The sequence below is a fragment of the Sorghum bicolor genome, chromosome 3 (genome assembly GCF_000003195.3).
Source record: "Sorghum bicolor cultivar BTx623 chromosome 3, Sorghum_bicolor_NCBIv3, whole genome shotgun sequence".
Taxonomy (NCBI): domain Eukaryota; kingdom Viridiplantae; phylum Streptophyta; class Magnoliopsida; order Poales; family Poaceae; genus Sorghum; species Sorghum bicolor.
In genome coordinates this window covers 6,848,901-6,876,464 of record NC_012872.2, presented here as the reverse complement: position 1 = coordinate 6,876,464, position 27,564 = coordinate 6,848,901, and the positions used below count along the sequence as shown (strand labels likewise).

The 27,564-nt window shown below is 41.7% G+C and overlaps 2 protein-coding genes and 1 pseudogene across 3 annotated transcripts; all 3 read left to right on the top strand.

Annotated features, from left to right (window-relative positions):
- LOC110433452 (LEAF RUST 10 DISEASE-RESISTANCE LOCUS RECEPTOR-LIKE PROTEIN KINASE-like 2.5) lies at positions 204-6,761 on the top strand. 2 transcript variants are annotated; one of them, XM_021455618.1, is made up of 5 exons: positions 204-1,029; positions 4,565-4,603; positions 5,098-6,176; positions 6,265-6,318; positions 6,406-6,761. In XM_021455618.1, the coding sequence occupies exons 1-3, from the start codon at positions 237-239 to the stop codon at positions 6,150-6,152; spliced, it is 1,887 nt and encodes a 628-aa protein (XP_021311293.1). In that variant the 5' UTR covers positions 204-236; the 3' UTR covers positions 6,153-6,176; positions 6,265-6,318; positions 6,406-6,761. The 2 variants fall into 2 exon arrangements, with proteins under 2 accessions (XP_021311293.1, XP_021311291.1); XM_021455616.1 differs by having other exon boundaries at positions 4,562-4,603.
- Positions 8,582-10,010, top strand: LOC110433453 (LEAF RUST 10 DISEASE-RESISTANCE LOCUS RECEPTOR-LIKE PROTEIN KINASE-like 2.1). Its single transcript, XM_021455619.1, has 2 exons — positions 8,582-9,616; positions 9,705-10,010. The coding sequence occupies exons 1-2, from the start codon at positions 8,643-8,645 to the stop codon at positions 9,814-9,816; spliced, it is 1,086 nt and encodes a 361-aa protein (XP_021311294.1). The 5' UTR covers positions 8,582-8,642; the 3' UTR covers positions 9,817-10,010.
- LOC110433607 lies at positions 11,001-15,185 on the top strand (annotated as a pseudogene).

Below are 27,564 nucleotides of genomic sequence, written 5' to 3'. Positions count from 1 at the left end.
AGGCTCCCTGACCGTAGAGCTGTGACAAGTCAAAGTGCACGGCGGTACTCTTCCTGAAAGGCTGAAACAAATTCCAGTCCAAGGCTGTAAAAAAAAAAAAATCCAGTCCAAGTAACGCGGACCCGTGAGGCGACCTTGACCGCTGAGCGCTGACCGGAACACCCTTGTTTTGTTTTTTCACAACCTCCACAATTCCTCCCACCGCGCAGACGCGAGCAAGATTTCTTCTTCTCCCGATGCAGCCTGCCGTGGTGGTGGTGGCGCTGCTGCTCCCTCTCTCCACCTTGCTGCTGCGCTTAGGCTTAGCCACGGCCACGGTCACCGCCGACGCCGACGCCGACACCAGCCGGACCACCAGCGGCGGCAACGACACGAGCTGCGCGCCGGCGAGATGCGGGAACCTGAGCGTCACGTACCCGTTCTCCCTCGCCGGCGTGCATCCGCTGGAGTGCGGCTACCCGTCCTTCGGGCTGACATGCGACGCCGCTGCTGGCAGGACGTACCTCAGCAGGACGTTCAGGGTGAACCTCTACCGCGTGCTCAGCATATCCTACGGCAACCGCTCCATGGTCGTGGCGGTGGAGACCGCCTTCTCCGGCGACGGGGCGTGTAAGATCCCGGACTTCAACGTGTCCTCTAGCCTCGGCCTCTTACCGGTCAACATCAGCGCCGCCAACAGGGACGACCTCACCTTCGTCTACAACTGCAAGATTCCTCATAACGAGCAGCTGACGGGGCCATGTTCCAAGCACGGAGTTGGAGCTTACATCTCCGAGAGGCCGGCCGACGAGCTGCAGAGCACCCTGCCGCCGCAGTGGGTTCAGGCGAACTGCACCTCCGCGAGCGTGCCGGTGCGCGGGTTCCAAGATGGGATGAACCTGACTCGTGACTACGAGCGATTGATGAGCGATGGTTTCGTCCTGGACTGGCCGACGCTTGGAGACTGCGATGCGTGCAAACGGAAAGGAGGGCAGTGCAGGTTCTTCGAGCTTTCCTTCCAATGCGTCAATTCGTCGACTTCTTCTCGTGGTAAGCGTCGTCTATACCTTGTGTTGGAGACATGGAGTACTTCGGATTGGAGAAAAAAACATTAATCCTGGATTTTGTTATATAATACTGAATTTGACATTCTTCGTAAAGATACAATTATATCATTATATGCTAATTAAAGATAAAAACTTCAAATATATAGACAGCGCCATCTGTCCTCACCACATGTCCGCGGCTCCGCGCTCCACAGCAGCACAGCTTCATCGCAAGTTTGCTGGTTGCCAGTTGACCTTCCTGAATCCTAATCCTATATGCAAGTTTACAAGGTCAGGAACATTATTAATATTTGTTGCTAATAAAAAAACTCATATAGATTACTTTCAACTTAGTATATTGAACTAGTGTTTACCCTGTGGATATTAGAATTCTCAGGATCTACATCCAGTTGGCATGTGCTTCGCTTCAGTAGCCCTTAGTAGTCCTTGACAAAAGGTGCAAATTATGGTGGATATGTACTATTTTGTTGTCTTTACATTCAGCTTGTTCCTCTTTGTGCTTTGGATCTATCCATAGGTACTCTAAAGTCTCTGATGAACTACTGATAGGTTGGGAAAGAACTCTTGCTGCCACCGCTGCCAAATTTGGGGCTTGAGCACCATAGCTAAAGCACTATTTAATTGGTTCCATTGTGCCCGCATCAAGTTTAACAACAGGAAGTGCAAACATTCCCTCTCATAACAAAATCATTAAATTGCTAACATAAGATTTGCACTCACAATCTTAATGCTATTCGACATAAAGCTTACATTACCCCTTCCATAACATCTAAATCTTCATTTGGTGGTTTTCTTTGAATGCCCCTATGATGTTCCTTTTCAAGATATACTATATCATAGAACCGTGGATATATATATATATATATATATATATATATATATATATATATATATATATATTCTATTTCTAATAATCATTTTTTGTGCAGGTTTATCATCTTTATCCATAATGTCTTTGATCTTCCAACCATGTTGTCCATTCTCTCATAGATTTCTCCAATTTTTGGACCTTCTCCATGATAGAATTTTAGGACTGAGAAAATGGGCTCACATGATGGCTAGGACAGTTTCCACCTCATTCCAAAAGTTGTCATCATTTATTGCTTTAACAATAGTCTTGGTTTGCATATTCCGATCACTGCGACACTGCCGCGACCTTTCATCCAATTTTTCCATTGCTAGGTGACTACAGTGGTGCAAGTGCTTCTCTACAAGTAATCAACCTGTCCAACATAATTTAATTTGAAGCAAATCAAGTGCATGGTCACTAATTGGTGTTCCATTCAATAAATTCCATAGTACTTTCGTTACAAAGAAATTGGTGGGACAGACTCGATTTGCTTCAAATTACAACATGTTGATTGCTTGCATAGAAGCACTTGCTGCCACAGTAGTCACCAAGCAATAGAAAGATTGGATGAAAGGTTGCACAATGCTCAGAATATGCAAATCAAGGCTATTGTTAAAGCAATCAATGATGACAACTTCTCAAATGAGGTGAAAACTATACCAGGCATCACAGAGCCCATTTTCCAAGTAATAAATTTTTGTGATAGAGAAGATCCAAAATAGGAGAAATCTTCAAAAGAATGGATAATATGGTTGGAAAGATCAAAGGCACTATGGATAAAGATGATAACCCACACAAAAAATGACTACTAAAAAATAGAATATATATAATGGATAATGATGATAACCCGCACAAAAATGACTACTCAGAAATAGAAGATATAACTTGTTCACGACGGGAAAAGATGAATACTCGGCTTGAGTGTCTTGCTTATGCACTCTCTCCACGATTCCATGAGTATATCTTCTATGATAGAATATATCTTGAAAAGGATGCTCCTTGGGGCATTCCAAGGAAACCACCAAATGAAGATTTAGAGGTTATGGAATGGGTAATGGAATCTTTACATCAAATAGCAGATTTAGACCGTGAGCATGCAATCTTAAACTTGATGCGAGCACAATGGAACCAATTAAATGGTGGTTCACCTATGGTGCCCAGGCCCCAAATTTGGCAGTGGGGCAGCGAGAGTTCTTTCCAAACCTATCAAAAGTTCATCAGAAGAGAGACTTTGGAGTACCTACGGATACACCCAAAGACCAAAGAGAAACAAGCTGAATGTAAAAATAGCTGACAAACTAGTCTATATATCCACCATAATTTGCATCTTTTGTCAAGGGCCACTAAGAGCTACAAAAACAGAGCACATGCCAACTAGGATGTAGATCCTAAAAATTCTAATATCTGAGGGTAAATACTAGCAATATACTAAGCTGAAAGTGATATGTTTGAGTTTTCTTATTAGCAATAAATATTAATAATGTTTCTTATCTTGTAAACTTGCATATAGCATTAGGATTCAGGGAGATCAACGGGCTATACCAGCAAACTTGTGATGAAGAAGTTGTGCTACTATAGAGCACAGACATGTGGTCACGGCAAATGGCACGGTCTATTTGAAGTTTTTATCTATAATTAGCATATAAGTTTATCTTTATGAATGCCAAATTGGGACTTATAAATATATTTATATCGACTCAAATGTACTGGGATCACGATCCTTGATCCATAGCTATGTTCCGGGTTATGCCGTCCCAATTATCTAAGGATCATGATCCCATCCTCGAACCAAACATCCCAAAGAGGTATACCCCCTACGAACCAGGAACTTGAAATTGGCTATCCATGTCCCACGTATCCCGTTCCTCATACCTACATAACAAGAACTTTTATGACTGTGGTAGCGCCACATGGTTGCAAAGATGAGGCAAGTGTGTGTGGTGTGGCAAGGGCGAGGATGGTAAGGTGTAGGGGTGGATAAACTAGAATGGTATAATAGTGCAACTTTAGGGAGTTGAGTGTGCAAAGCAAGTACTATGACTGAACTCGACATAAGTTTAGGGATCCAAACATGCAATTTGTAAGTACCACGATCAGGAGTGAGTTTGCGAAAAAAACTTAGACTGTACTTGTCAACTTAAGTACTCCTAGCTTCCAAATTATGTCTACATTAGCACTCCCAAGGCAATCTTTGCGCGCTTTTCGCAACTGAGAGACTTGTCCAATTGTGTCAATGATGCTATTTAGACTTTAGAGGAATCTCTTTGTGTAAAAGAAACATATGCTCCCTCGTACAATTAAGAGAAATGATATATCATTAGTCAAGAGAACCATCTGAGCAGTAACAAATTTAATCAAAGACAATAGTATTTTAGTGGTATTATCCGGTGAGACTTAAGACACCAAAGTACCTATTAAATCTAAAATCATGAGGAATAAAATATGAATTCCACGAGATTATCTCAAATAGCAGTCGATGTTGAATGAAAAAAATAACATGCATGTTTTTTATGTTATCAGTTTATCACTTTTGCAACTCTTGCTAACATTACATTTCCTCAACATAATAAAAAATAATCAACTCAGCCTTTTTCCTCAAAAAGAAAAAACTCTTATCATATATTTTTTTGTCCGATGGTTTGATACAATTTTATAATTTTTTTAGCAGATCCAAGGAAGAAACAGAACTTGAAGTTAATCTTAATAGGTATGTTTTTTAACAGATCAATTTATTTGAGCAGCCTGCTATTCAGTTAGCTGATGCATATATGCTATCACTCCTGCGTTCCTTTTTGCTACAGCACTATTCCATTTCCTTATATATTTCTTGATTATTGTTTACTTTCTCCGTCCCAGAATGATAAATGTAGTTTGTACAGGGCAATGTCAAATTTATAAACATTGACCAAAAGTTAGTCAAGTCTATGATATAAAATTTGTATCGATAGATTTATGTTCGAAATGACTCGGAGATTACAAATGATAACATATAGTAAGAGAGATGTTGTCCAAAAAAACATATAGTAAGAGAAACTAAGGGTCAAAATCTAATGAGTTGATTTTTCCCTCATCAAAATATACTTATTATTCCAGAACAAAGAGTGTGGTGCATCTTATCTTTGTAATGACGATAAAACAAGCATTAATTTGCGTTTTTCCAATACAAATTGGTGTGTAATAACATGATATATCCTGTTTCAGTTGCCTTGTCCTCTACAGCCAGCTTGATTCTTACGTCCCTTGTTTGGATAATGTACCGCCAGAAGAGAAAAAAGTACAAAGGCTATGAATCAAATATAGAGGAAATACTAAAAGGATATGACTCCCTCGTTCCAAAAAGGTACAAATACTCAGAGGTAAAGAAGATAACTGGATCTTTCAAAGATAGGTTAGGAGAAGGCGGCTATGGCACAGTATTTAAGGGGACTTTAGAAGATGGCCCGAAGGTTGCCGTGAAACTACTGAAAGGATCAAAAGGAAATGGAGAGGAATTCGTGAATGAGGTTGCAAGTATCCGTAGGACATCTCATGTAAATATTGTCAAATTGCTTGGTTTTTGTTTACGACCTAACAGAGCACTTATTTATGAATACATGGCTAATGGTTCATTGGAGAAGTATATACAATCAGAAGAAACAAAAGGGGCCATTGGATTGGAAAAGTTGCGAGAAATAGCAATAGGAATTGCACGAGGCTTGGAATATTTGCATCACGGCTGTAATACACGGATCATCCATTTTGATATAAAGCCAAATAACATACTTCTAGATGAAGACTTTTGTCCCAAAATAGCAGATTTTGGATTGGCAAAACTGTGTCATCTTAAGGATAGTGCCCTTTCAATGGCTGAAGCAAGAGGTACCATCGGTTTTATTGCTCCAGAGGTATTTTCAAGGGGTTATGGAGTTGTGTCCACCAAGTCAGACGTATACAGCTACGGAATGATGTTGTTAGAAATGGCAGGAGGAAGGAAGAATCTTACAGAAGACACTGAGAATTCTAGTCAACAATATTTTCCAAACTGGGTTCATGACCGTTTGGTTAAAGATTTACAAAGTCATGAAGTCACATGCAAGACAGAAGAGATTGCAATACAGATGACCCTTGTTGGCTTGTGGTGCATACAAACGACTCCAGAAAATCGTCCATCTATGAGCAGGGTTATAGAGATGTTGGAGAAGAACTTAAATGAATTGGAAATGCCTCCGAAACCATTGCTTTTGTGTCCCTCCGTGCTGTCTCATTTTTCATCATAACTTGGATTGGTCTGCCTGGGCTCGGTTAGAAACTTAACTCGCCGCCGGCCATGACTCTTCTTCTCGAAGCTCTTCTTCTTCTTCTCTGACTCACCGTCGCCATTTTCTTCAGATTTGCTGATCCGGTGCTGGCCAAAGCTCCGTCTACATCGCCGGTGCTGTCTAGGTACGAAACCCTATAGCTCTGATTTTCTCTATTCTTGACTCATCTTCAATCTCTAGTTCTTTACTGATGTTGCTCTTCTTTTGGAAGCCAATTGAGGCCAGGTCAAGCTGAAGTGAGGGTGCTGCCCTGGCCTCCGCCCTCTGTCTCCGAAGACACGGTGGAGGCTAGTGCCACTGCCATGGAAGAAGAGATGGAGAGGATCCGCGACCTCCGAGGAAACTCCGACGACAACGACATGGCCGAAGATGGCTTAGTGCTTGGGCCGGCATGGGCACTGCGTGCCACCGTGCCTGATGGCACGGCACGGCACGCTCCAGCCCTGATAGGGCTGTGCCTGGGCTGCCACTTCAGCACGCTGGCACTATCAGGCACGGCATATGGCGGGCCACCGTGCCGCATAGTGCTCGTGCCCATGCCGTGCCGGACGGCCCGGTTGGCCATCTATACCGACATCGACGCCGCACGACACCGATGGCCGTGACGTGATGACGACATAGTGGCAGCGAGGAGGGCGCCGTGCCTCCCACGTAGGAGGGTGCCAAGACGACGGCAGCATGCAAATTGAACAGCCAAAGCAAATTTTTAGGACAGAGACAGTAGATTCTAGAAAGCGTGTAGGCTTATCGGGCACGCGCAGGATAGCCAATTTTTTTGTCTTTTCGTGAACGGTCGATGTTGTAATATTGAAATGAAAGTATGGAGACAAACCTGTTTATTTATCTAAAAAGTCATAGTTGAAAAATATTGTTTGCTGATTTATTGTAAAAGAAAAACATTGCTGACTGGCAGAAAAAATACGGCTTATAAGACAAGCAAATAGAGCCAAAGTAGATGTGGAAAAAGGGGTCAAATTGGAGTGACCACTACTGATCAGCTCTGGAGACAAAAGCGGGGACTTATCTGACCGCTTCAACACACCATCCAGCACGGCAACAACAAAAGATAGTTGTGGTGGCCTCCATGAAATAGCCAGGTGAGGTGACCCCATTCGATCCATGATCTCTCCCAACACCGACGACTAGCAACACACACATGACTGCGCAGGTGATCTTGCCATCACTTGTTCTCCACACTGACTCCAGATGAAGGTGGGGCAGCAGGCAGCTAGGGGAGGAGTGGTCGAGTGTTGGCCTGCGATGTGTTGGGTGGAGCATCGGGCGGTGACGTGTGCCAGGCTTGAAGAGTGGTTTCAAATGGGACGGAGTGATACACAACTGAAACTGAAAAATAGGGTGCTTACTTTTGGAGGCCTGAGTAGAGATCATGTTGGAATTATGTTTTTTACCTAAGCCTTTAAATTTTGGATTCGGTGCCTATGGTATGCTAAAGTTGCTCCTAGAATGCATGGCTCTCTTTGCTATACAAACCGCAAAGAGACCAAATACTATGACGAACTTACAGCTATTGAACTAATGCATCCCGGTATCTGTGCACTATGATTATAGTGATTATTTATGCATAACAACCCTTCATTCTGTGTGCAAATTTATCTAGCTCCTCCTGGGTAGGTGATCCTCTTTTTAGTAATATATAGGATCATTTGTCCATTATTACATCATACTGTCAACACCAGTTTTCAAAATTTGTATGGTGTCTACAAAAAAATCCATGATTAACATTGTGCTCTCTATGACTCAAAATAAACCAACTTTTTATAATTGTCATATATCAATCTTTTTTTAAGTTTGACTAATTTTATACAAAAAGTATTAACATCTATGACAAAAACAAGTATAGTACGAAAATACACTTCGTGTTGTACTAATTTTGTGTCATAAATATTAGTCCTTTTTACAAAATTCAGTCAATTTCTAGAGTTAACTGAATATTATGTGTTTTTTTGTTGATTAATATTATGTGCTTTTCCAGGTAATAAGAGGACTGGCAGCAGAAGGATAATGCTGATAGGTAATTAATTTTGTTCAGCCATCTTTTTATATTTAACCATATATTTCAGTTGTGACAAAATTATTCTAATATATTATAAATTACTTTGAAAGTTCAATTTCTGCAATGCAAGATCATAGAAGTGCCACATTAAAGTTAATGTTAAAATTTAGAAGAAGCAACCTTTATGCCTTTAAAAGACTGGTGAATTTGGAGCAAAATTTGAGAGTTTTATCTTGCTAATACTAATTTTGAGGTCTTGCATTTTAAAAATTTACTCTCATTATTGAAGTTTAACAGTCCATAATATAACAAATAATTAACACGTACTTTAATTCAGTATTGATGGCAGTGGCTGGAACCTTGCTTCTTCCATATGTATTTATCTGCTGATATGTCAGAGAAAGGGGCAAAAACCATGTTTTCTCATTGGTAAAATGACTATCAGGAAAAACAAAAGGAACATTGAGGTCTTAATATCATCGCATGGATCACTAGCTCCAAAAAGATACAAGTACTCGGAAGCAACAAAAATAACATCTTCTATAAATAATAATAAGCTTGGAGAAGGTGGTTATGGTGTTGTTTTCAAAGGAAGACTAAATGATGGTCGCCTAGTTGCAGTGAAATTCTTGCATGACTCCAAAGCAAAGGGGGAGGAATTTGTGAATGAGGTTATGAGCATTGGCAGGACCACACATGTGAACATTGTTAGCTTATATGGGTTTTGTTTGGAGGGGTCAAAACAAGCTCTTATATATGAGTACATGGCCAATGGTTCTTTGGATAAGTACATTTACTCAGAGAACCCTAAAGAAATTTTAGGATGGGAAATGCTTTATGCAATAGCAATTGGGATTGCTCGTGGACTAGAATATTTGCACCATAGCTGTAACACACGTATTGTCCATTTTGACATCAAGCCTCAAAATATCCTTCTTGATCACGATTTTTGCCCCAAGATTGCTGATTTTGGTTTAGCTAAATTGTGTCGTACCAAGGAGAGCAAGCTTTCAGTGACTGGTGCTAGGGGAACAATTGGATTTATAGCTCCTGAAGTGCATTCACGAACATTTGGAGTGGCTTCGACAAAATCAGATGTTTATAGTTATGGAATGTTGTTGCTAGAGATGGTCGGGGGCAGGAAAAATGTAAAAGTAATGGTTGAAAAGTCAAGTCAGAAATATTTTCCAGATTGGATCTATGATCACTATGCTCAAAATGATGGGTTAGTAGCTTGTGAAGTTGCACAGGAAGATGAGGAAATTGCAAGAAAAATGATTTTGATTGGCCTGTGGTGCATACAGATATTACCTATGCATCGCCCTACAATAACCAAAGTTTTAGAAATGTTCGAAAGTGGCTCAGATGAATTGGAGATGCCATCGAAGCAAAACTTCAGTCAAGTGCTGTAAGATAATTTTTTACTACTCACTTATGTACCTGTCCGCCATTTTCATCTTGATACATTCAACTACTTTCCTTTTTTTCTTTTTCAGCGAAGACCTAGCTTACAATATGAATGCAGAAAGCACAAGTCCCAGCAGTACTACGACAATACAAGCTTATAGTGACACGCTAAAGGCCAAAGAGATAAGCCTTACAAATTAAAAAAATAATAATACGACGCTTACCCACGCTTTGGTATATGGGCATCTACTGCAAAGTAAGCTATACCATCAATATTAGGCATTAATTTTTTCATAGCCTCACAACATATTCCTACAGTAGCCTGGTATGTGTACTTACATACAGGGATATTGTTTATAGAGGTAGGTGTACATGTATATTATAGATGTCTACGTAATAATGTATAATTCTCAAAAAAAAATCCATACCTGCAGTGCAGGAGTATCTGTGTACAGGGAGTCAAGAGTGCTCTCTGCATATGCGTGGCTTTCTGTGTTGATGGCACGTACCGAGCGCTTTGGTGGGCTAGGCCTGTTACCAATTGGGGCAACAACACCTTGGCCTGGCCCTAGGCATTCGGTCCGTTGTATGCGGTGGCCGGTGGAGGAGGCCAGCATTCCCCCGTGCGCGATAGATGGTTGTCCCGCCGTACTATTCCTCACGCACACTTCGCTACAAGAATTTTTGCAGGCACATAACATCAAAAGAGTGCAACTCTCTGCAGGTAGCCACTGCCGTGTGCGCAACAAAGTGCGCCAACTTATACCTTGTAATATTACCCTTAGAATCAGAACCTTCCTAGCATTCCTCACTACTGTTTGTGTATTGTATGTAAATCCGTACACCCCTAGAATCCACATCTTCTCAGTCTTAGGACCTGTTTGGACAGCTCCTCCTCTAGAAATTTGAATTTGAATATGGGATTCACCATGGAGTAGCTCCACTATTGGATCTGAGATTCACCATGGAAGTATTTGGCTACATCACTACATGACAGCTCCAGATCCACACAAGGACATTTTGATTGGAATGGACTAATTTACCCTTGAGATAGGCCCCAAATGCTAGTGTCTAGAAAAAAAAATCACGGTCTTCTTCTTCCTCCATGCGGGTACAGGGAGCCGCACCCCAACAAGGCCTAGCGAAACGCGCCTTAGGCAAGCTAGTGGATGTATCTTGCTAGATTGCCACAAGGAAAGTGGCTATGTGTCATGCGGATGGAAGATGTGGGAGAGGTCGGTGGCTTGCCACAGGTCACTATGGTTGAGTCGGGGAAAGCACGCCATCAGATATAAAAGTGCATGGACAACAATGGCGGCACGGTCCAGATGCCAGGATTTGTAGTGAAACCAGCCGATTGAGATTGTGCAGCACACCAAGGGAGAATGTCGTGCCACAATGAGGTTGTGCTAGGAGGAGAGGAAGAAGTTGAAGGGTGCAGTCCGCCGCCACGAGAGGACCAGGCTAACCAGGTTGTCATTTCGCTTGTGCAAAATGACTGACCAGGTTAGACCACCAAAGTAGTGAAAAGGAAAGAATTGCTCCACGTTTTCGCCACACCGAAAACAATGTCGCACCCGATTGCGGTGCGGGAGGGAGTCGGTAGCTTGCCACGGGTCACTATTGCTAAGTCGGGAAAGCGCGTCAACAGATATGAAAGTGGATGGACAACAACGGTGGCACGGTCCAGGTGCTAGGATTTATAGTGAAACTGGTCGACCGAGGTTGTGCACCACACTGAGAGAGGAGGTCATGCCACGATGAGGCTGCGCTAGGAGAGGTAGAGGTTGAAGGTTGAGAGGAGGGCACGTGGGGTGGACCTCTAAAGTTAAGCGCACAAGAGTAGAGCATCGTGGAGAAGGATGCACAGCGATGAAATCACCAATCAGGGACAATGGTGGGGGCTAAAGTTGCATACAGGCGAAATACAAATGGAAGCGAGAGAAAATATTACCAAAACATTAAAAATATAGATAAGCCCTAGAAATAAGGGCTCGAGGACATAGTACGCGAATAAAGACCCACTTGAAGTGGGTTTATGTGGCCACTGTTTTTGAAAAATAGGACACGGTCGGAGTATGTTGTTAGAAAACATGTTGCCAGCGGTTGAGACATTTTCCTCTTCGTCTCTCATGATCAACATAGTAGATGAAAGTAGAAAAACAAATAGACATAAGATAGAGAGATTATTCTTTATTCCTCTGAATATTGGTGGTTACAACATAAAACTCCCACGTATATATAGTCTTGCCAAGGCCTAAGAGTTTTGGTAAGAGTCCACATACAAACAGACTAAATTATAATTCTTCCTCTTTTCTTTCTAGGATTAAGTTCGTATATTTTTGCTTTAAGGGTGTGGAGGGGCCGAAGCCCCTATAGTTGATTTATTAGAGCAAAAAAGTTCAGACAAATACAAGGTTAAAAAAAAGGTTACACATATGTATCCTAATCAGCATTTTAAATCCCTAAGGCATTTAGCGATCTACCTCTAAAAACATCAAATAGTTGCCTATAACGGCAGCTCACAGCTAAACTATACATACATCCAATGGCCGGTTATAGCTACAGATTTAGAACCTTGGTCCTTGGTCTAATGGAGCTGCTCTATAAAATACTAGGATAGACTAGTCAATGCTAATGGCCGACTGTTTTCTCACTCGGACATAAACTACGAAGACGGTCCTGCACTCATGCTACTACTCCCGGCCAATTCCCTCTTCAATTAACATGCGCCCAGCGTCAATGCTCCCCCTGCTCTTGGTCTTCTTGCTCCTATTCCACGACCGTGCGCACGCAGACTGCGAGCGGGCGACATGTGGCAACCTCACCGTCAGTCGTCAGATACCCGTTCTGGCTCGGCGGCATCAGCCAGTCTTCGTCACCTTGAGGCCATCCAGCCTTCCAGGTCTGGTGTAGTGATGATGGCAGCGGCTTCGCTTCCTTGAGGCCTGGTTGAGTTCGTAAAAATTTTCAAGATTCTCCGTCACATCGAATCTTTGGTCGTATGCATGGAGCATTAAATATAAACAAAAATAAAAATTAATTACACAGTTTAACTGTAATTTGTGAGATGAATTTTTTGAGTCTAGTTACTCCATGATTGGACAATGTTTGTCAAATAAAAACGAAATTGCTAAAGTAGCCAAACCCAAAAATTTTGCGAACTAAACAAAGCCTGGCTCTGCCATCCACGTCCTCGGCATCGACTACGCCAACAACTCCTTCATCGTCTCCCACACCAGGCTCACCACCGGCGACGATGGTGTCTGCCGCGTCGACTTCAAGTCTTCAACGTATCGGCCAGCATCATCGCCGAGCGCGCCTTCACGATTAGCCGCCGGAACCGAGCCCTTTGCTTCATCTACAACTGCAGCGGCACGTTAGACCTCGTCCCGGCTACCACTGGTGGTATTGACTGTTTGGACAAAATTAGTTGGACATGTTAGGACTATAGCACGATAAAATACTTATGTATACGACTATAAGCCCGGTAAGTGAAAGCAACCGGTGCACTTAGTATTATTATCAGTACATACAGACAAAAAAGCATGCTTACATATGCACGACTTATGAAAAATCTTTGTACATAATGATTGACAGCTCAGTATCAAGGCAAATCATCATTCACCGCATATCTGTAGTGCAGTGCTATCTCAAAAATATTTATGTTTCAAGCATATGTTTTCTTAATTTGAGTGCAAAATTAGTAACCTCAGCATGTCTGTTGCAGGAAGCAAGACCACTAACACTGGGACCATAATATTAATAGGTAAATAATACTCACATTATGTCTTGATAGAATCTTTTTTAATCAGGCTGTCATCTCATTGGTAATTACTTCGTCTGGAGCATAATATGATACCTGTTTAAAAAATCGAAAAGTCTGTCCATAGTCCTTCAACTCTTCGCTTGATGAAACTTCGGTTCCTCATACTGAGTGAAACACCTTCTCCAACTCTTGATCCATCTGAAAACCCACCCCAACCACTGTTAAGACTTAAGAAGCATTTTCACCAAGCTTGACCCACAGGCTGGACAAAAAGACTAAGGACTCTCCCAATCAAGCCAAGGCAATAATAATGTGGTCCACCATCTATATCTAATAATGATCACGTATATGTCGCTCCCTAGCTTCTCTAGTCTATAGTAGTAAAAAGTAAGATCGTCAGTGAACTGCCACTTCAAGTCTAGACATGCTCTGTACAGAACAAGGATCCAAGGAAGCAGAAGCATTGTTGATGTGAACCAAGCTGATAACATGGCAGCTAATGTGGCAAAAAGCTGTGGCAGTCTAGGGATGTGATTTGCATGGTTTTTTTTATAAAGACTTGTATTGTTTTAATAGTTAATGTATTATAACAAGTTTTTAAGAGGGCAATGAAAATTAGACCATGAGAAGAGTTGAGGGATCATGGATGGACTCATTCCTTGAAAAAGAATAAAAATGATATAAAATATACTACAGACATTTATTGTTTATATATGAAGTAAATAACATCTGCGTTAATCTCAGTTTTGGTGGCAGCAGCTGCAAGTTTACTCTTTCCATGCATTTGTGTGCTGATACGGAAGAGGGCAGTAAAAAGACTATGGTTTCTCCTTGGTGAAAAGACAAGGAGCACAAGCTCGTAAATGAGGTTATGAGCATTGGAAGGACATCCCACGTCAACATCGTTAACTTATTTGGCTTTTGTTTGGAACACTCAAAAAGAGCACTTATATATGAGTACGTGCCTAATGGTTCTCTAGATCAGTACATTTACTCTGACAAGCCCAAAGAAACTTTAGGGTGGCAAAAGCTCTATACAATAGCAATTGGGATTGCTCACGGTCTAGAATACTTGCATCATAGTTGAAATACATGAATTGTCCACTTTGATATCAAACCTCAAAATATCCTTCTAGATAAGGACTTCTGCCCAAAGATTGCTGATTTTGGTTTAGCTAAATTGTGTCATACCAAGGAGAGTAGGTTTTCAATGACTGGAGCTAGAGGAACAATTGGATTCATTGCTCCTGAAGTTCACTCTCGAACTTTTGGAGTTGTCTCAACAGAATCAAATGTGTATAGTTATGAAATGATGTTGCTAGAGATGGTTGGAGGCAGGAAAAATGTGAAATCAATAGTTCAAAAATCAAGTGAAAAGTATTTTCCACATTGGATTTATGATCACTTTGCCCAGCACGATGGATTACAGTTTGTGAAGTCACAAGTGAAGTAGAAGAAATTGCCAGAAAGATGACTCTAATTGGTCTGTGGTGCATCCAAATTTTACCTATGCATCGCCCTACCATAACCAAGGTTTTAGAAATGTTTGAAAGAGACTTACACAAACTGGACATGCCACCAAAGCAGAACTTCAGTCAAATACTGTAAGATATTCTCTCAAGACATTTCTGCAGTTGTCATTTTTTTTCTAGTAATTTTATATCTACAATTCATTTCTCTTTTTTCCAGCGAAGATCCAGTTTACAATTTGGATACAGAAAGCATGAGTCCCAACAGCTCTGCTGAAACACAAGGTTCTAGTGAAGGCCTAAAAGCTGAGGAGATAAAGCATTTGAATTAAGAAGTTATATGACAGTCCTGCCCATGGTCAAGAATAAAAATCCTATGATAATAACCAACTTTGTGAGATGACCACATACTCTAGAGTAATGGGTTCCAGACCAAGCACATTGATGGTGTTCAAATCTGAAGGTATTGTGACAAGTTTTTAAAGAAAGGCTACTATCTTATTATAGTATCTTGCATAGAACCTAATACATAGCAAAACCCAAAGGGAGTTTTTTTCAGATAAAATACTAAATACTAATATCCATATACGTCCAGTATTAGTAATTTATAGAATCAAATGTGCACATCTAAACTGGTATCAAGTTGGGTACACATATTAACTTATTTTTTTGCTCAGGGAGACACATTTCTTCATACTAGAGTTATGGTATGATGCATCTTAGGATGGCGAGCAGCATCAAGTAAGATACCAGAGCAGAGCTGTCAGAATAAGATGAAGCTGAACATTACCATTCGTGTACAATAGGCCAGGAAAGAGGCATAATTTTTGCTTGAAATTGAGTTGCGTTATTCCCAGTAGTGCCAGATTCTTCCAGAGACAGAAGAATATAAATCATATAACTAGTCCCTTTTAAAATTTTCACCAGAGGCCGTCCTGGAAATCCAGATAGCAGCACATCATATCTAAAGCCTCGTGATAAGTAATCTTATGGCTGTTATCCCCCGTTTCAGAGGTCGTTGAACTGAATCACAATAAATAAAATCCACGCAATTCAAATCAGAACACTTTTTTTTCCATAAACTTAAGTACCTAATCAGATTGGTGGACGCTTGCGAGAACTATCAGAGCAAATCCGCAATACTTACTTGGTTCGTGGATGCCACTGCTTGCCCCGTTCTACGCAACCCAATCACCTCGTGGGTATGCGACTCTTCCCCATAGGCACCGCAAGTCAAGACTGCATCAGCCCGTCTGCCACCATGGACAGAAGTACCAAGCCCGCGGCGTAGCGGGGGCGGAGGTTGTTTGCAATTCCCGCTAATGCGACAGCACTAGTTGCGCGTCCATGCATTCACCGCCCCCACTGCGCCTCACGGCCACTCGGTGAGACTGCAGCTGCTGCAGCGCCGCTGTATGTACCGCCACGTCGTCATCGGCGCCAAGGGCCAAGGCGGAATGGGGCAAGCCTCGGGATGACAGACTTATTCAGATTCAGCCCAAAAATGAGGCGAATGTGTTTGTCTGGACTTAAGGCGCTCATCGAGAAATCCAAGATGAGAAAAAAAACTGAAGCCGGAGTGCCGACCCTGAACTCGTGTAGCTTGTGCAGGCCTGAAGCCCATGAATCTTCTGCCTGGAATTATCCACTTACGGCCCAACTTCTAGTTGCTAGTAGCAGTTTGAAAGCTTTTGACCTACAAGTTCGTCGTCCAATTTTTCCCCCTCATCTACAAAACTCTGGTTTTTTATTCAACTTTTAAAACTAGTTTTTGTATTAAAGCATACAATATCATATGTTTATTGTGTAGATATACTCATGTGGAGTCCAAAATAATAGAATTTTTTATTTTATGATTTTTTTATGATTTACTATGATTTTTTAGCGATTCAGACGAAATAAATATAAAAGAAAGAAAGAAAGAAAAAACACTGAGAGAAACAGCCTTGGATGTCAAGTGACCGGTTTTGGGTGGAGGAATTATTTCTGGTTTTAGAGTTGAGGAAGGAAAGTCAGACTTTTGCAAAAGTTGGGGTACTCAAAGTATGGACCAAATTCATCAAGTTTCTAGGCTCCCTTATTTTTCAGTGCATTACTTACTGTTCAATTTTTTTAGCAGCACCGTTCAATAAGTCAAAATGTTGAATGAGATACGTTGTGCCATAACTTTATTATTTTGGGATAATTTTGGTCAATTAGAAATTATGCAATATCTATTTTGAGTATTATATTATGGCTGTCTGAAGGGCATAATTATAATCATAATTATAATGGGGCACTAATGATTGATTATTTGCTTAAGAACATTATAATTATTTCTTAATATAATTTCTGGGCTATTTTAACGTGGGTCCTTTGTTGCTTTCATGTGCCAAATGAGCTATGTTTTACGCTCATTATTTTAATGCATCGTTTAGAGAATCATGGCATTGTTTTATGATATCTTACATATAATGTTTATTTTGCCTATATATTGATTATTTTCGCTGCTAAGCTATAATTATTTTTCTAGTTAGAATGGAAGCAATTGAAAATTCTAATTAAAGATTTCGTTGTGGCTTATGTATGTATCTTTGACCAAAGTTTTATATGCATATGTTCACACGATTATGTATGTATCTTTCGCCAAAGTTAATTTATATGCATAACATGTTCACAAGATTATGTTTTACTTTATTTTTTGGTTCTACCCAACAGTGATGCAAAATAGAAACGTCATTAGCATGTTTTAATCAGACTAACGTAGGATTTTAATTTATGCACGACATAATGTTTATATACCTTTATTAATGTTATTCTAATTTACTTTGAGTTAGTGTTACGGCCTTTAAAGGTTATGGACAGGATCAAAGAGATTTCTCTTCTCGAATGGACCAACTTCCTATTATGGAAAAGGAAATTCAATTGGCTCTCTTAATTTTGAACTGTGATCATGTCATACGTGAGCACGCTCCTACTCTTGTGTTGTTGGGAGAGTAGAGAATGCTCATGTATGGCATGATCACAGTTGAAAAAATAACAGAGCCATCTAAATTTTCTCTTTCTATAATAGAAAGTTGGTCCAGATAAGGAGAGAAATCTCATTTTTTACAACAAGGAGAGAAATCTCTTTAATCCTGTCCAAAATCTGTGAAGGACACAGCACCGACTAAAATCAAAATAAATTTAAATAACATAAGCAAGATAAGTAAACATTACATCATGCATTAATTAAAATCCTGCACTGATCTAGTTAAAACAAATGAATGACATTTCTAATTCGCATAAACGTTGGGCAGAAACGAAAAATAAACTAAACATGATTTTGTGAACATATTCATATAAGTTAACATTGGCCATTGGCCAAAGATATATACATAAGCCACAATTGAATCTTATGCTATATAAGCATAAGCTGCAGATATAACCATTATGTGGGCAAAATAAACATCATACATAAGGCAATGCTATGATTCTCTAAATAATAATGAGATGCACTGAATATAATAAACCTAAACTTAGCTGAAAATTTAGCCCGTGAAAATAATAAAAACCCATATTAAATACCTAAGAAAATAAAGGAACCATCAGCTCCCGCAGGCCCATGCTTCGGACGCGATCTAGGACGTCTGATCCTAATTGACATTCCACGTTCGCCCAACCTCAAACCAAAACGGCATGTGAAAAAAAAACACTAACCCTAATCCCCATTCGCTCTTCGTGCCCCGCATTTTCACACACAGACGCTGCTAGAGAGAGGGTGACATAATGGACTCCTCGGCCCATATATTGATTATTTTCGCTGCTAAGTTATAAATAATTTTCTAGTTAGAAGGGATGCAATGAAAAATTCTAATTAAAGATTTCGTTGTGGATGTATCTATCTTTGACAAAAGTTAATTTATATGCATATGTTCACAAGATTATGTATGTATCTTTGACCAAAGTTAATTTATATGCATAATATGTTCAAAAGATTATGTTTTAGTTTATTTTTTGGTTCTACCTAACAGTGATGCAAATTAGAATCGCCATTAGCATGTTTTAATCAGATCAACGTAGGATTTTAATTTATGCACGACATAATGTTTACATAACCTTACTAATGTTATTCTAATTCACTTTGAGTTAGTGTCACGTCCTTCAGAGGTTATGGATAGGACCAAAGAGATCCCTCTCCTCGACTAGACCAACTTCCCACTATGGAAAGAGAAAATTCAATTGGTCTCTTAATTTTGAACTATGATCATGTCATACGTGAGCACGCTCCTACTCTTGTGTTGTTGGGAGAGTAGGAGAATGCTCATGTATGGCATAATCACTATTCAAAAATAAGTGAGCCAACTAAATTTTCTCTTTCTATAATAGAAAACTGGTCCAAACAAGAAGAGAAATCTCTTTAATCATGTCCAAAGCCTGTGGAGTACATAGCGCTGACTTAAAATAAATTAAAACAATATTAGCAAGATATATAAACACTACATCATGCATTTAATTAAAATCCTGCTCTGATCTGGTTAAAATAATTTAATGACATTTCTAACTCGCATTACTGTTGGGCAGAAACGAAAAAGAAACTAAACATAATTTTGTGAACGTATGCATATAAGTTAACATTGGTCAATGATATATACATAAGCCACTATTGAATCTTATGCTATGTAAGCATAAGCTGCAGATATAACCATTATGTGGGCAAAATAAACATCATACATAAGGCAATGCTATGATTCTCTAAATAATAATGAGATGCACTGAATATAATAAACTTAAACTTAGCTGAAAATTTAGCCCATGGAAATAATAAAAACCCATATTAAATACCTAAGAAAATAAAGGAACCATCAGCTCCCGCAGGCCCATGCTTCGGATGCGATCTAGGACGTCTGATCCTAATTGACATTCCACGTTCGCCCAACCTCAAACCAAAACGGCATGTGAAAAAAAAACACTAACCCTAATCCCCATTCGCTCTTCGTGCCCCGCATTTTCACACACAGACGCTGCTAGAGAGAGGGTGACATAATGGACTCCTCGGCCCATATATTGATTATTTTCGCTGCTAAGTTATAAATAATTTTCTAGTAAGAATGGATGCAATGAAAAATTCTAATTAAAGATTTCGTTGTGGATGTATCTATCTTTGACAAAAGTTAATTTATATGCATATGTTCACAAGATTATGTATGTATCTTTGACCAAAGTTAATTTATATGCATAATATGTTCAAAAGATTATGTTTTAGTTTATTTTTTGGTTCTACCTAACAGTGATGCAAATTAGAATCGCCATTAGCATGTTTTAATCAGATCAACGTAGGATTTTAATTTATGCACGACATAATGTTTACATAACCTTACTAATGTTATTCTAATTCACTTTGAGTTAGTGTCACGTCCTTCAGAGGTTATGGATAGGACCAAAGAGATCCCTCTCCTCGACTAGACCAACTTCCCACTATGGAAAGAGAAAATTCAATTGGCTCTCTTAATTTTGAACTATGATCATGTCATACGTGAGCACGCTCCTACTCTTCTGTTGTTGGGAGAGTAGGAGAATGCTCATGTATGGCATGATCACTATTCAAAAATAAGTGAGCCAACTAAATTTTCTCTTTCTATAAGCCTGTGGAGGACATAGCGCTGACTTAAAATAAATTAAAACAATATTAGCAAGATATATAAACACTATATCATGCATTTAATTAAAATCCTGCGCTGATCTGGTTAAAATAAGTTAATGACATTTCTATCTCGCATAACTGCTAGGCAGAAATGAAAAAGAAACTAAACATAATTTTTGTGAACGTATGCATATAAGTTAACATTGGTCAAAGTTATGTACATAAGCCACAATGAAATCTTATGATTTCTTGTCGGTTCCATCCGACCAGAAAAGTAATCATTAGTAGTAGAAAATAATCATTATGTGGGCAAAACAAACATCAGACATAAGGCAGTGCTATGATTCTCTAAATAATAATGAGATGCATTGAATATAATAAACTTAAACTTAGCTGAAAATTTGGCCCATGAAAATAATAAAAAGACCCACATTAAATGCTCCAGAAAATAAAGGAGCCATCAGCTCCCGCAGGCCCATGTTCTTTAGACGTGATCTCAACCGTTTGATCCTAATCGAAAGTCCACGTTCGCCCAACCTTGAACTGAAGGTACCATGATAGCTTTCAAAGAAAAAAGGCTATTATAGTATCTTGCATACAGGACCTCATGCATAGTAAAACCCAAAGGGAGCTTTTTTCACATAAATTACTAAATACTACTATCCATATATGGTAGCCTAATATTAACAATTTATAAACGCAAAGACTTAAAAACAAGCGAGCGTTTTAAGTTCGCACCACACACGCGCCCCACCTTCCCACCTCATGCCCGCACGCACAGGTCATCTTCCACCTCCACACCTTGCACCCCACCTCTCTCTCTCTCTCCCTGGTGCCCAGCAAGTTCCTCCTCCTCCTCCTCCTCCTCCTCCTCCTCGATTTGCTTTCTAGAGTTCTGGCGAGCCTCTCCCCCCTCTTTCTTCTCCAACTCCGGCAAATATAGAAGGGGCCGGCCAGGGGAGGCAAGCAGGCAGCAGTGGGGATGGTGACCGAGCGATTTAGGGACCCTAGCGGTGGTAGCAGCGGTCGAGCCAAGTCGGGGCGAGGGCGGGAGAGGGAGAGGTGAGGGGAAGAAGGTGGCGCCACCAGCGAGCTAGGGTTTCGCCGGAGCTGCATGGCCACAGCCATGGCCGTAGAGCTCTAATAAAACCCTAGCTCGCCGGTGGCGGGGGCGATGAAGGCGGGGTGGTGGGACCGTAGGAAGGAAGAAGATGAGGACCACGTGCCTATGCTAGAGTGACCTTGCGTGCGGCTGGCGGCTGGCCTAACGCATGCACGGCCGTTAGCCCTAAATATTAATGTGCACATCTATCCTAGTATCAAGTTAGGTAGGCATATTATTTTTTGCTCATGCAAACATAGTTTTCCATACTAGAGTTTTGGAATGATGCATCTCAAGATGGCCGAAGACCTTCAAGTAAGATACCAAAGCAGAGCTGTCAAAATAAGAAGATGAAGCTAAACATGGTCATCCATGTACAATGGGCCAGGAAAGAGGCGTAATTTTGCTTGGAATCAAGTTTGGTTATTCCCTGCCGCACCAATCTGTTCATGAGAGAGATGAATATAAATTGCATAACTAGTCCTTCAAAATTCTCAACGGAGGCCGTATCTGAAGTCTAGTAATAATAATCCCGTATCTAAAGTCTAGTAGTAATAATCCTATAGCTGTACAACACCCGCTTCGAAGGTCATCAAAATGAATCCCAATAAATAGACGGAAATACTAAAATAAAAGCACGCATCCTCCGGAGGAACTGCCCGCACATCCACCCACGTGTCGCACACTCATCTTCAGCCTTTCCTGGCTCTCTCTCTCTCTGGCGAGCACCTAACCAATGGCCTCCGCGCCTAATCACCACCGCCTCCTCCGCGTGCGGCCATGGCGACGACGGCAACACATCCACCGGATCTGGCGAGGTAGGCCTCTCCCTCCCTCTCCCTCCCTCCCTCCCTCCCTCCCTCCCTCCCTCCCTACCTACGGTGGGCTATAGAATGGTTGGCCAGGGAGGAGGCAGGTAGGACAGGTGGTGGAGATGGTCGATGGGTGGCTTAAGAGAGCTCGCGGCAGCAAGTGCGATCGAGTCAGGTCGGGGCGGACAAGCTCATTGGAGCTGGCGGCCGCAAGGGCGATCGGGTCAGATCAGGGCGGGCAGGCTCGTTGGAGCTGGAGATATGGCTACGAGTGAGCTCGCCAGAGCTGGAGAAGATGGCGGCGGGGAGGGGAAGAGGGCAGCCGCCGCGGGCGCTAGGGTTCGTCGGAAGCAGGGCGGTGGCCGATGGCAGGGTGAGGGCATCCGAGTCGGCAAACCCTAGATCTGATCTGTTTTTTTCCTTTTTTAGCAACTAAAATAATTTCTTTCACAGATTGGAGTGTGCAGCCGGAAATTGGATTTCCTGCAGACGCAATCTATAGCAAAGTCCATAAATAAAATCCAGCTAATATGGTAATGGTTCCAATTCAAATCAGATCACAGTTTACATAAATGTATAGTCAGATTGATACCCTCACGAGAACTGAAACTGGCAAAAGCAGAGCAAAGCCGCAAATCTACTTACTTGGTTCGTGGATGCCACTGCTTGCCTGGTCCTGCAACGCCGCGAATCCAGGCGACCCAGTCATCCCATGGGTCTACGACCTTCTGCCATACGCGCCGCCGCCGGGAGTCGAGACGTCTGCCACCATGGACAGAAGTACCAAGCCCGCATCGTAGCAGCGGTGGAGGTTGTTCGGCACTCCAGCTCATGCGACGGCACTAGTTGCGGTTGCCTGGTACTGCGACCGTGGCTCGCAGTCGCAGTGGTGATTCCTGCGTTCGCGGTCGCCGCCGCGCCTCACGGCGAGACGGCAGCTGCTGCAGCGCCGCGGTACGGCCCCGCCGCCGCCGGCGCCCGGGTCGAACCTCGGGATCACAGACCTGTTCAGATTCAGCCCAAATAAATATATGAGGGGAATGAAGCCCGTGAAGGGCAAAGTCCAGCCCTAACTTTTAAAAAATTTAATTTTTATTCTTGAACTCTAAACTAGATAAAGTACATCACTTAATTTTTAAAACCGTACACATTACATCGTTTTGAAAGCAGTTTTATCTTTTTTTAATTTCTTTCGAATGAATTTTTTGAAAAAAATCACAGTGAATCACATAAAATTATAAAATAAAAAAAATAATTTTGTTGGACCTCATATGAGTAGATCTACACATTGAATATATAATATAGTATGTTTTCGTATAAAATTTTTTATGCAACTTTATATTTATGTTTTTCTGTATTTAATTAGACTAGTTATAGCTACAGTTTATATGATCCAATTATGATGAAATTTATATGGCGGGCTAATTATTCTATGCTTGAGTTGTCGTAAAAAAATCATACTCATTGGATCATACATTACTTAGTTATAGATTTATTTATGTTTATGCTTGTTAAATCTTAATAAATCTATAACTAAGTTATACATGATCTAATGAGTACGAAATTTTTACCATAGTTTAAACATATAATAATTAGCCCAACATAAAAAATTCACCACAATTGCACCATATAAACTATAGCTATGAAATATTCTAATTAATTATAGAAAAACACAGATCTAAAGCTACAACAAAAACTTTGTACTAAAGCATTCCATATTATATGTTCACTGTGTATATCTACTTATCTAAAGTCCAACAAAATCAGATTTACTATTTTATGAATTTGTTGACACCGTTTTTGGGCACGTGTCTAGGATGGCAGGATAAGGTGGCAGTACGATGTTTACAAAGTGGGTTGCCGATGAGGATGGTTGCCGATGAGGGAGAAGTTGAACGTGACTAAGTCCACAGGCAGTAATATGGTGCCGATGGCTAGATAAGAAAGTCTGCTGATGACTATGGCAAAGGGTTTGCCGATGATGCAAAGAGAGAGTCCGGAAGCTGCCGGTCGTTATGTGGAGGAGTTTCGGTTTGTCACGAGGGATAGTTTTGTTATTTCCTTAATTATTTGTATCGTTTTGTATACGGATTCCGTGTAATTTGGAATTCGAATTCTAATCGTGTCTGGTTGTAGCTCTTTGAGCAGGGTATAAATATAGACCCTAGGGCCTTGTAAAAATGAATCAATGAATCAAACACACGTTTTTACTCATACTCCAGCATTTACTTTTCGACGACTTCGTCATACTTTTTCCTTTTGTTACGAGTTCTTAAGAATTCGTCGACTTAAGCTCGGCGTGTTCTCAAGTTCCGCGTGAGTACCTCTTAGCCGTGACATCCGGGCGCATCGCTGTTGTCAGGACTAAAGTATTCGAGTTACCACCTTTGCCGATAGCAAGGTCAAATCGGCTGGCACGCCTTGACATTTGAATCGGGTATTAGCCCTTTGTGTTTGCAGATCAGTTTTGCATCAACACATCTTTTGGCACGCCCGGTGGGACAGGATTCAAGATCAAGATCAACATGTCGATCTCTGACCTCGATCAAGAGAACGTCATCCCCGTGACGGAGGCCAACCTCAAGGATGAGCAGAAGCAAGCTATTGCCCAAGCCATGGAAGAGTTCAAGCAGCAATGCCTGAGGTCTTTCAGCATAAACAGGAGCGGCGAAGTGGTCCAGAAAGATGCGCTGCCGGCACCACGGCAGGTTACCTTTGACGCCAATCCTGGCAAGCTTCAAGATATGGTTGACAATGCCATCAATCGAGCGTTGATTAACCAAGCTGGTGTACTGTCTAATACGGTTTTCAATGCCGTGGCAAGAACTTTCAAGGAAGGACAAATTCCACCAGATTATGTGGGCCCCTCCCATCATCAGCCAACGGCACCAGAGGTCACGGCTCCATCGGCTGCCTTGACGACTGCAAGTGCACAATCTGCCGTCCCTCCAAGTACATCGGGGACTACTGGTGCACTATCTATGCCGATGACAACCAACCCACAAATTTCAGTTGGGCAGCATAAACTGACAACAGATATGTTGGCATCGGCAATGTCAGGGTTGACTCTTCCTCCCAACTGGTGGGGTTACGGTATGCCTCCAGAGTTGACACCGGGAACATCACAAATAACTAACATGAGGGGCAAAACTCCTATGACATCGGCACCTCCCAATGCGCCGGTGAACCAGAGTCCTCGGTATACCACAACTACTACTGCAAGGCCTCACACTGGAAATCCTCAAGATTCAATGTTCCAGATGCCCAACGCATCGGCAGAGTCAATGCTGATGCAACAGAGGTCTATGGCCCAGTCGGGGTATGTCAATTCAACGACGGTACCCAATTACCAATCATCGGCAGCACCTATGCCGATGAACGCTAATAATGGATGGCTTGGACAGCAAGCCTTTCCACAATCGCCCCAGCAGAGTTACCAGACTACAGGGTTCCAGCAAGGGCAGGTCTATCCCGGGTTCCAAGGTCAGGGGATTCCCAACCAGCCAATGAATTTTGGACAGCAACTCGGAGGACAGCCAATCGGTGGACAGCAGTTTGGTGGTCCGCAGATTGGAGGACAGGTGATCAATACAATGTTTCGTGCAGATCACGTCCCGAACAGACACGTGGAGGTTCGCCACCAAGTGCCAGATCCGCAGCCGCCTCATCGGCAAGATGCCGATGCATATTGGGCCGATAAGATTGCTGAAGTAATGAGGGAACAATTTGGGATAAAACCCAAAGTCAACACTTATTCTTATCGGACACCGTATCCTCCCGCGTATGATTTGATCCCGCTTCCACATCGGTACAAGGTACCGGATTTTACAAAGTTTTCCGGGCAGGACGACACGTCAACCATGGAGCATGTCAACAGGTTCATCATTCAATGTGGAGAGGCTGGTAACAGGGACGAATTGAGGGTTCGTCTATTTTCATCATCATTGTCTGGATCGGCCTTTACTTGGTTCATATCATTACCTCCCAACTCAGTAATTACTTGGGCCGATCTAGAGAAGCAATTCCACAAATACTTCTTCTCGGGGGTTCATGAGAAGAAGATCACCGACTTGGTCAAGTTGAGGCAACGTAATGATGAGTCGGTTGAGGGTTTTGTGCAGAGGATACGAGAGGTCAAGAATAAATGCTATAGCTTGGTTCTGGATGATCGGCAGCTAGCCGATTTGGCTTTCCAGGGTTTGTTGCCACATATCAGGGATAAGTATGCCTCTCAGGAGTTCGAAAGTTTAAGTCATTTGGTGCAGAGGATTTCTGATCAAGACATCAAGCCTTTCGAGCCTAAAAGAGCATGGAATAGGAAAGTGTCATTTGTCGATGAAGCAACAAGCTCAGATTCTGATGAAGAACCAGTAATCGGCTTGGCAGAGTGGGTAAAAAACAAGAAGCCAATGTCTTGTCCTTTTGGGCAGAAGGAACCAGAGAAGTTTGCTTTTGATACCGTTAAGGCTGATAGGATATTTGACTTTCTACTTCAGGAAGGTCAGATCAAACTGTCACCTAACCATGTGATCCCATCGGCAGAAGAGTTGAAGAGGATGAGATATTGCAAGTGGCACAATGCAACTTCCCATGACACCAACGAGTGCAAAGTATTCAGACAGCAGCTGCAATCGGCTATAGAGTCAGGGAGAATCAAGTTTTACAGTTCCAAAGCCCAGAAGCCGATGAAGATAGACCAACATCCTTTCCCGACAAACATGTTGGATGCTAAGGGGAAGGCTAAGGTCTTAACATCGGAGACAGCTGAGAAGAGTGCATCGGTAGATCCTCAGCATCAAGTTACTACTGCCGATGCAAGAAGTAAGGGCTTGGTCCAGGAAGGAACTAGCTCAGGAAGGCCTCCTCGATCTGGTATCGTCATAACTCATAGAAGGCCTCGAGAAAAATGGCGACAATGGGAAGATCGGTATCGGCGCCAGCAGGAAGATTATCGACGGGAAGAGGAAAGACGCCGACAGGAGTGGAATCGGCACAGGGATCATTGGAATTGTCCATTCTTCATCCATTGTTGGGAGGAAAATATCAAGCTTCCTACTGTCAGAGACTGCCCTGAGTGCAACGGTTATGATCGGTACGATGGGATCGATCGGCATTATCATGATGATGAACGGCGATTTAATGGGCCGATCAGAGGAAGGGTGTCAGTTCATGACCGGCTGGGGGGCAGATTTAGT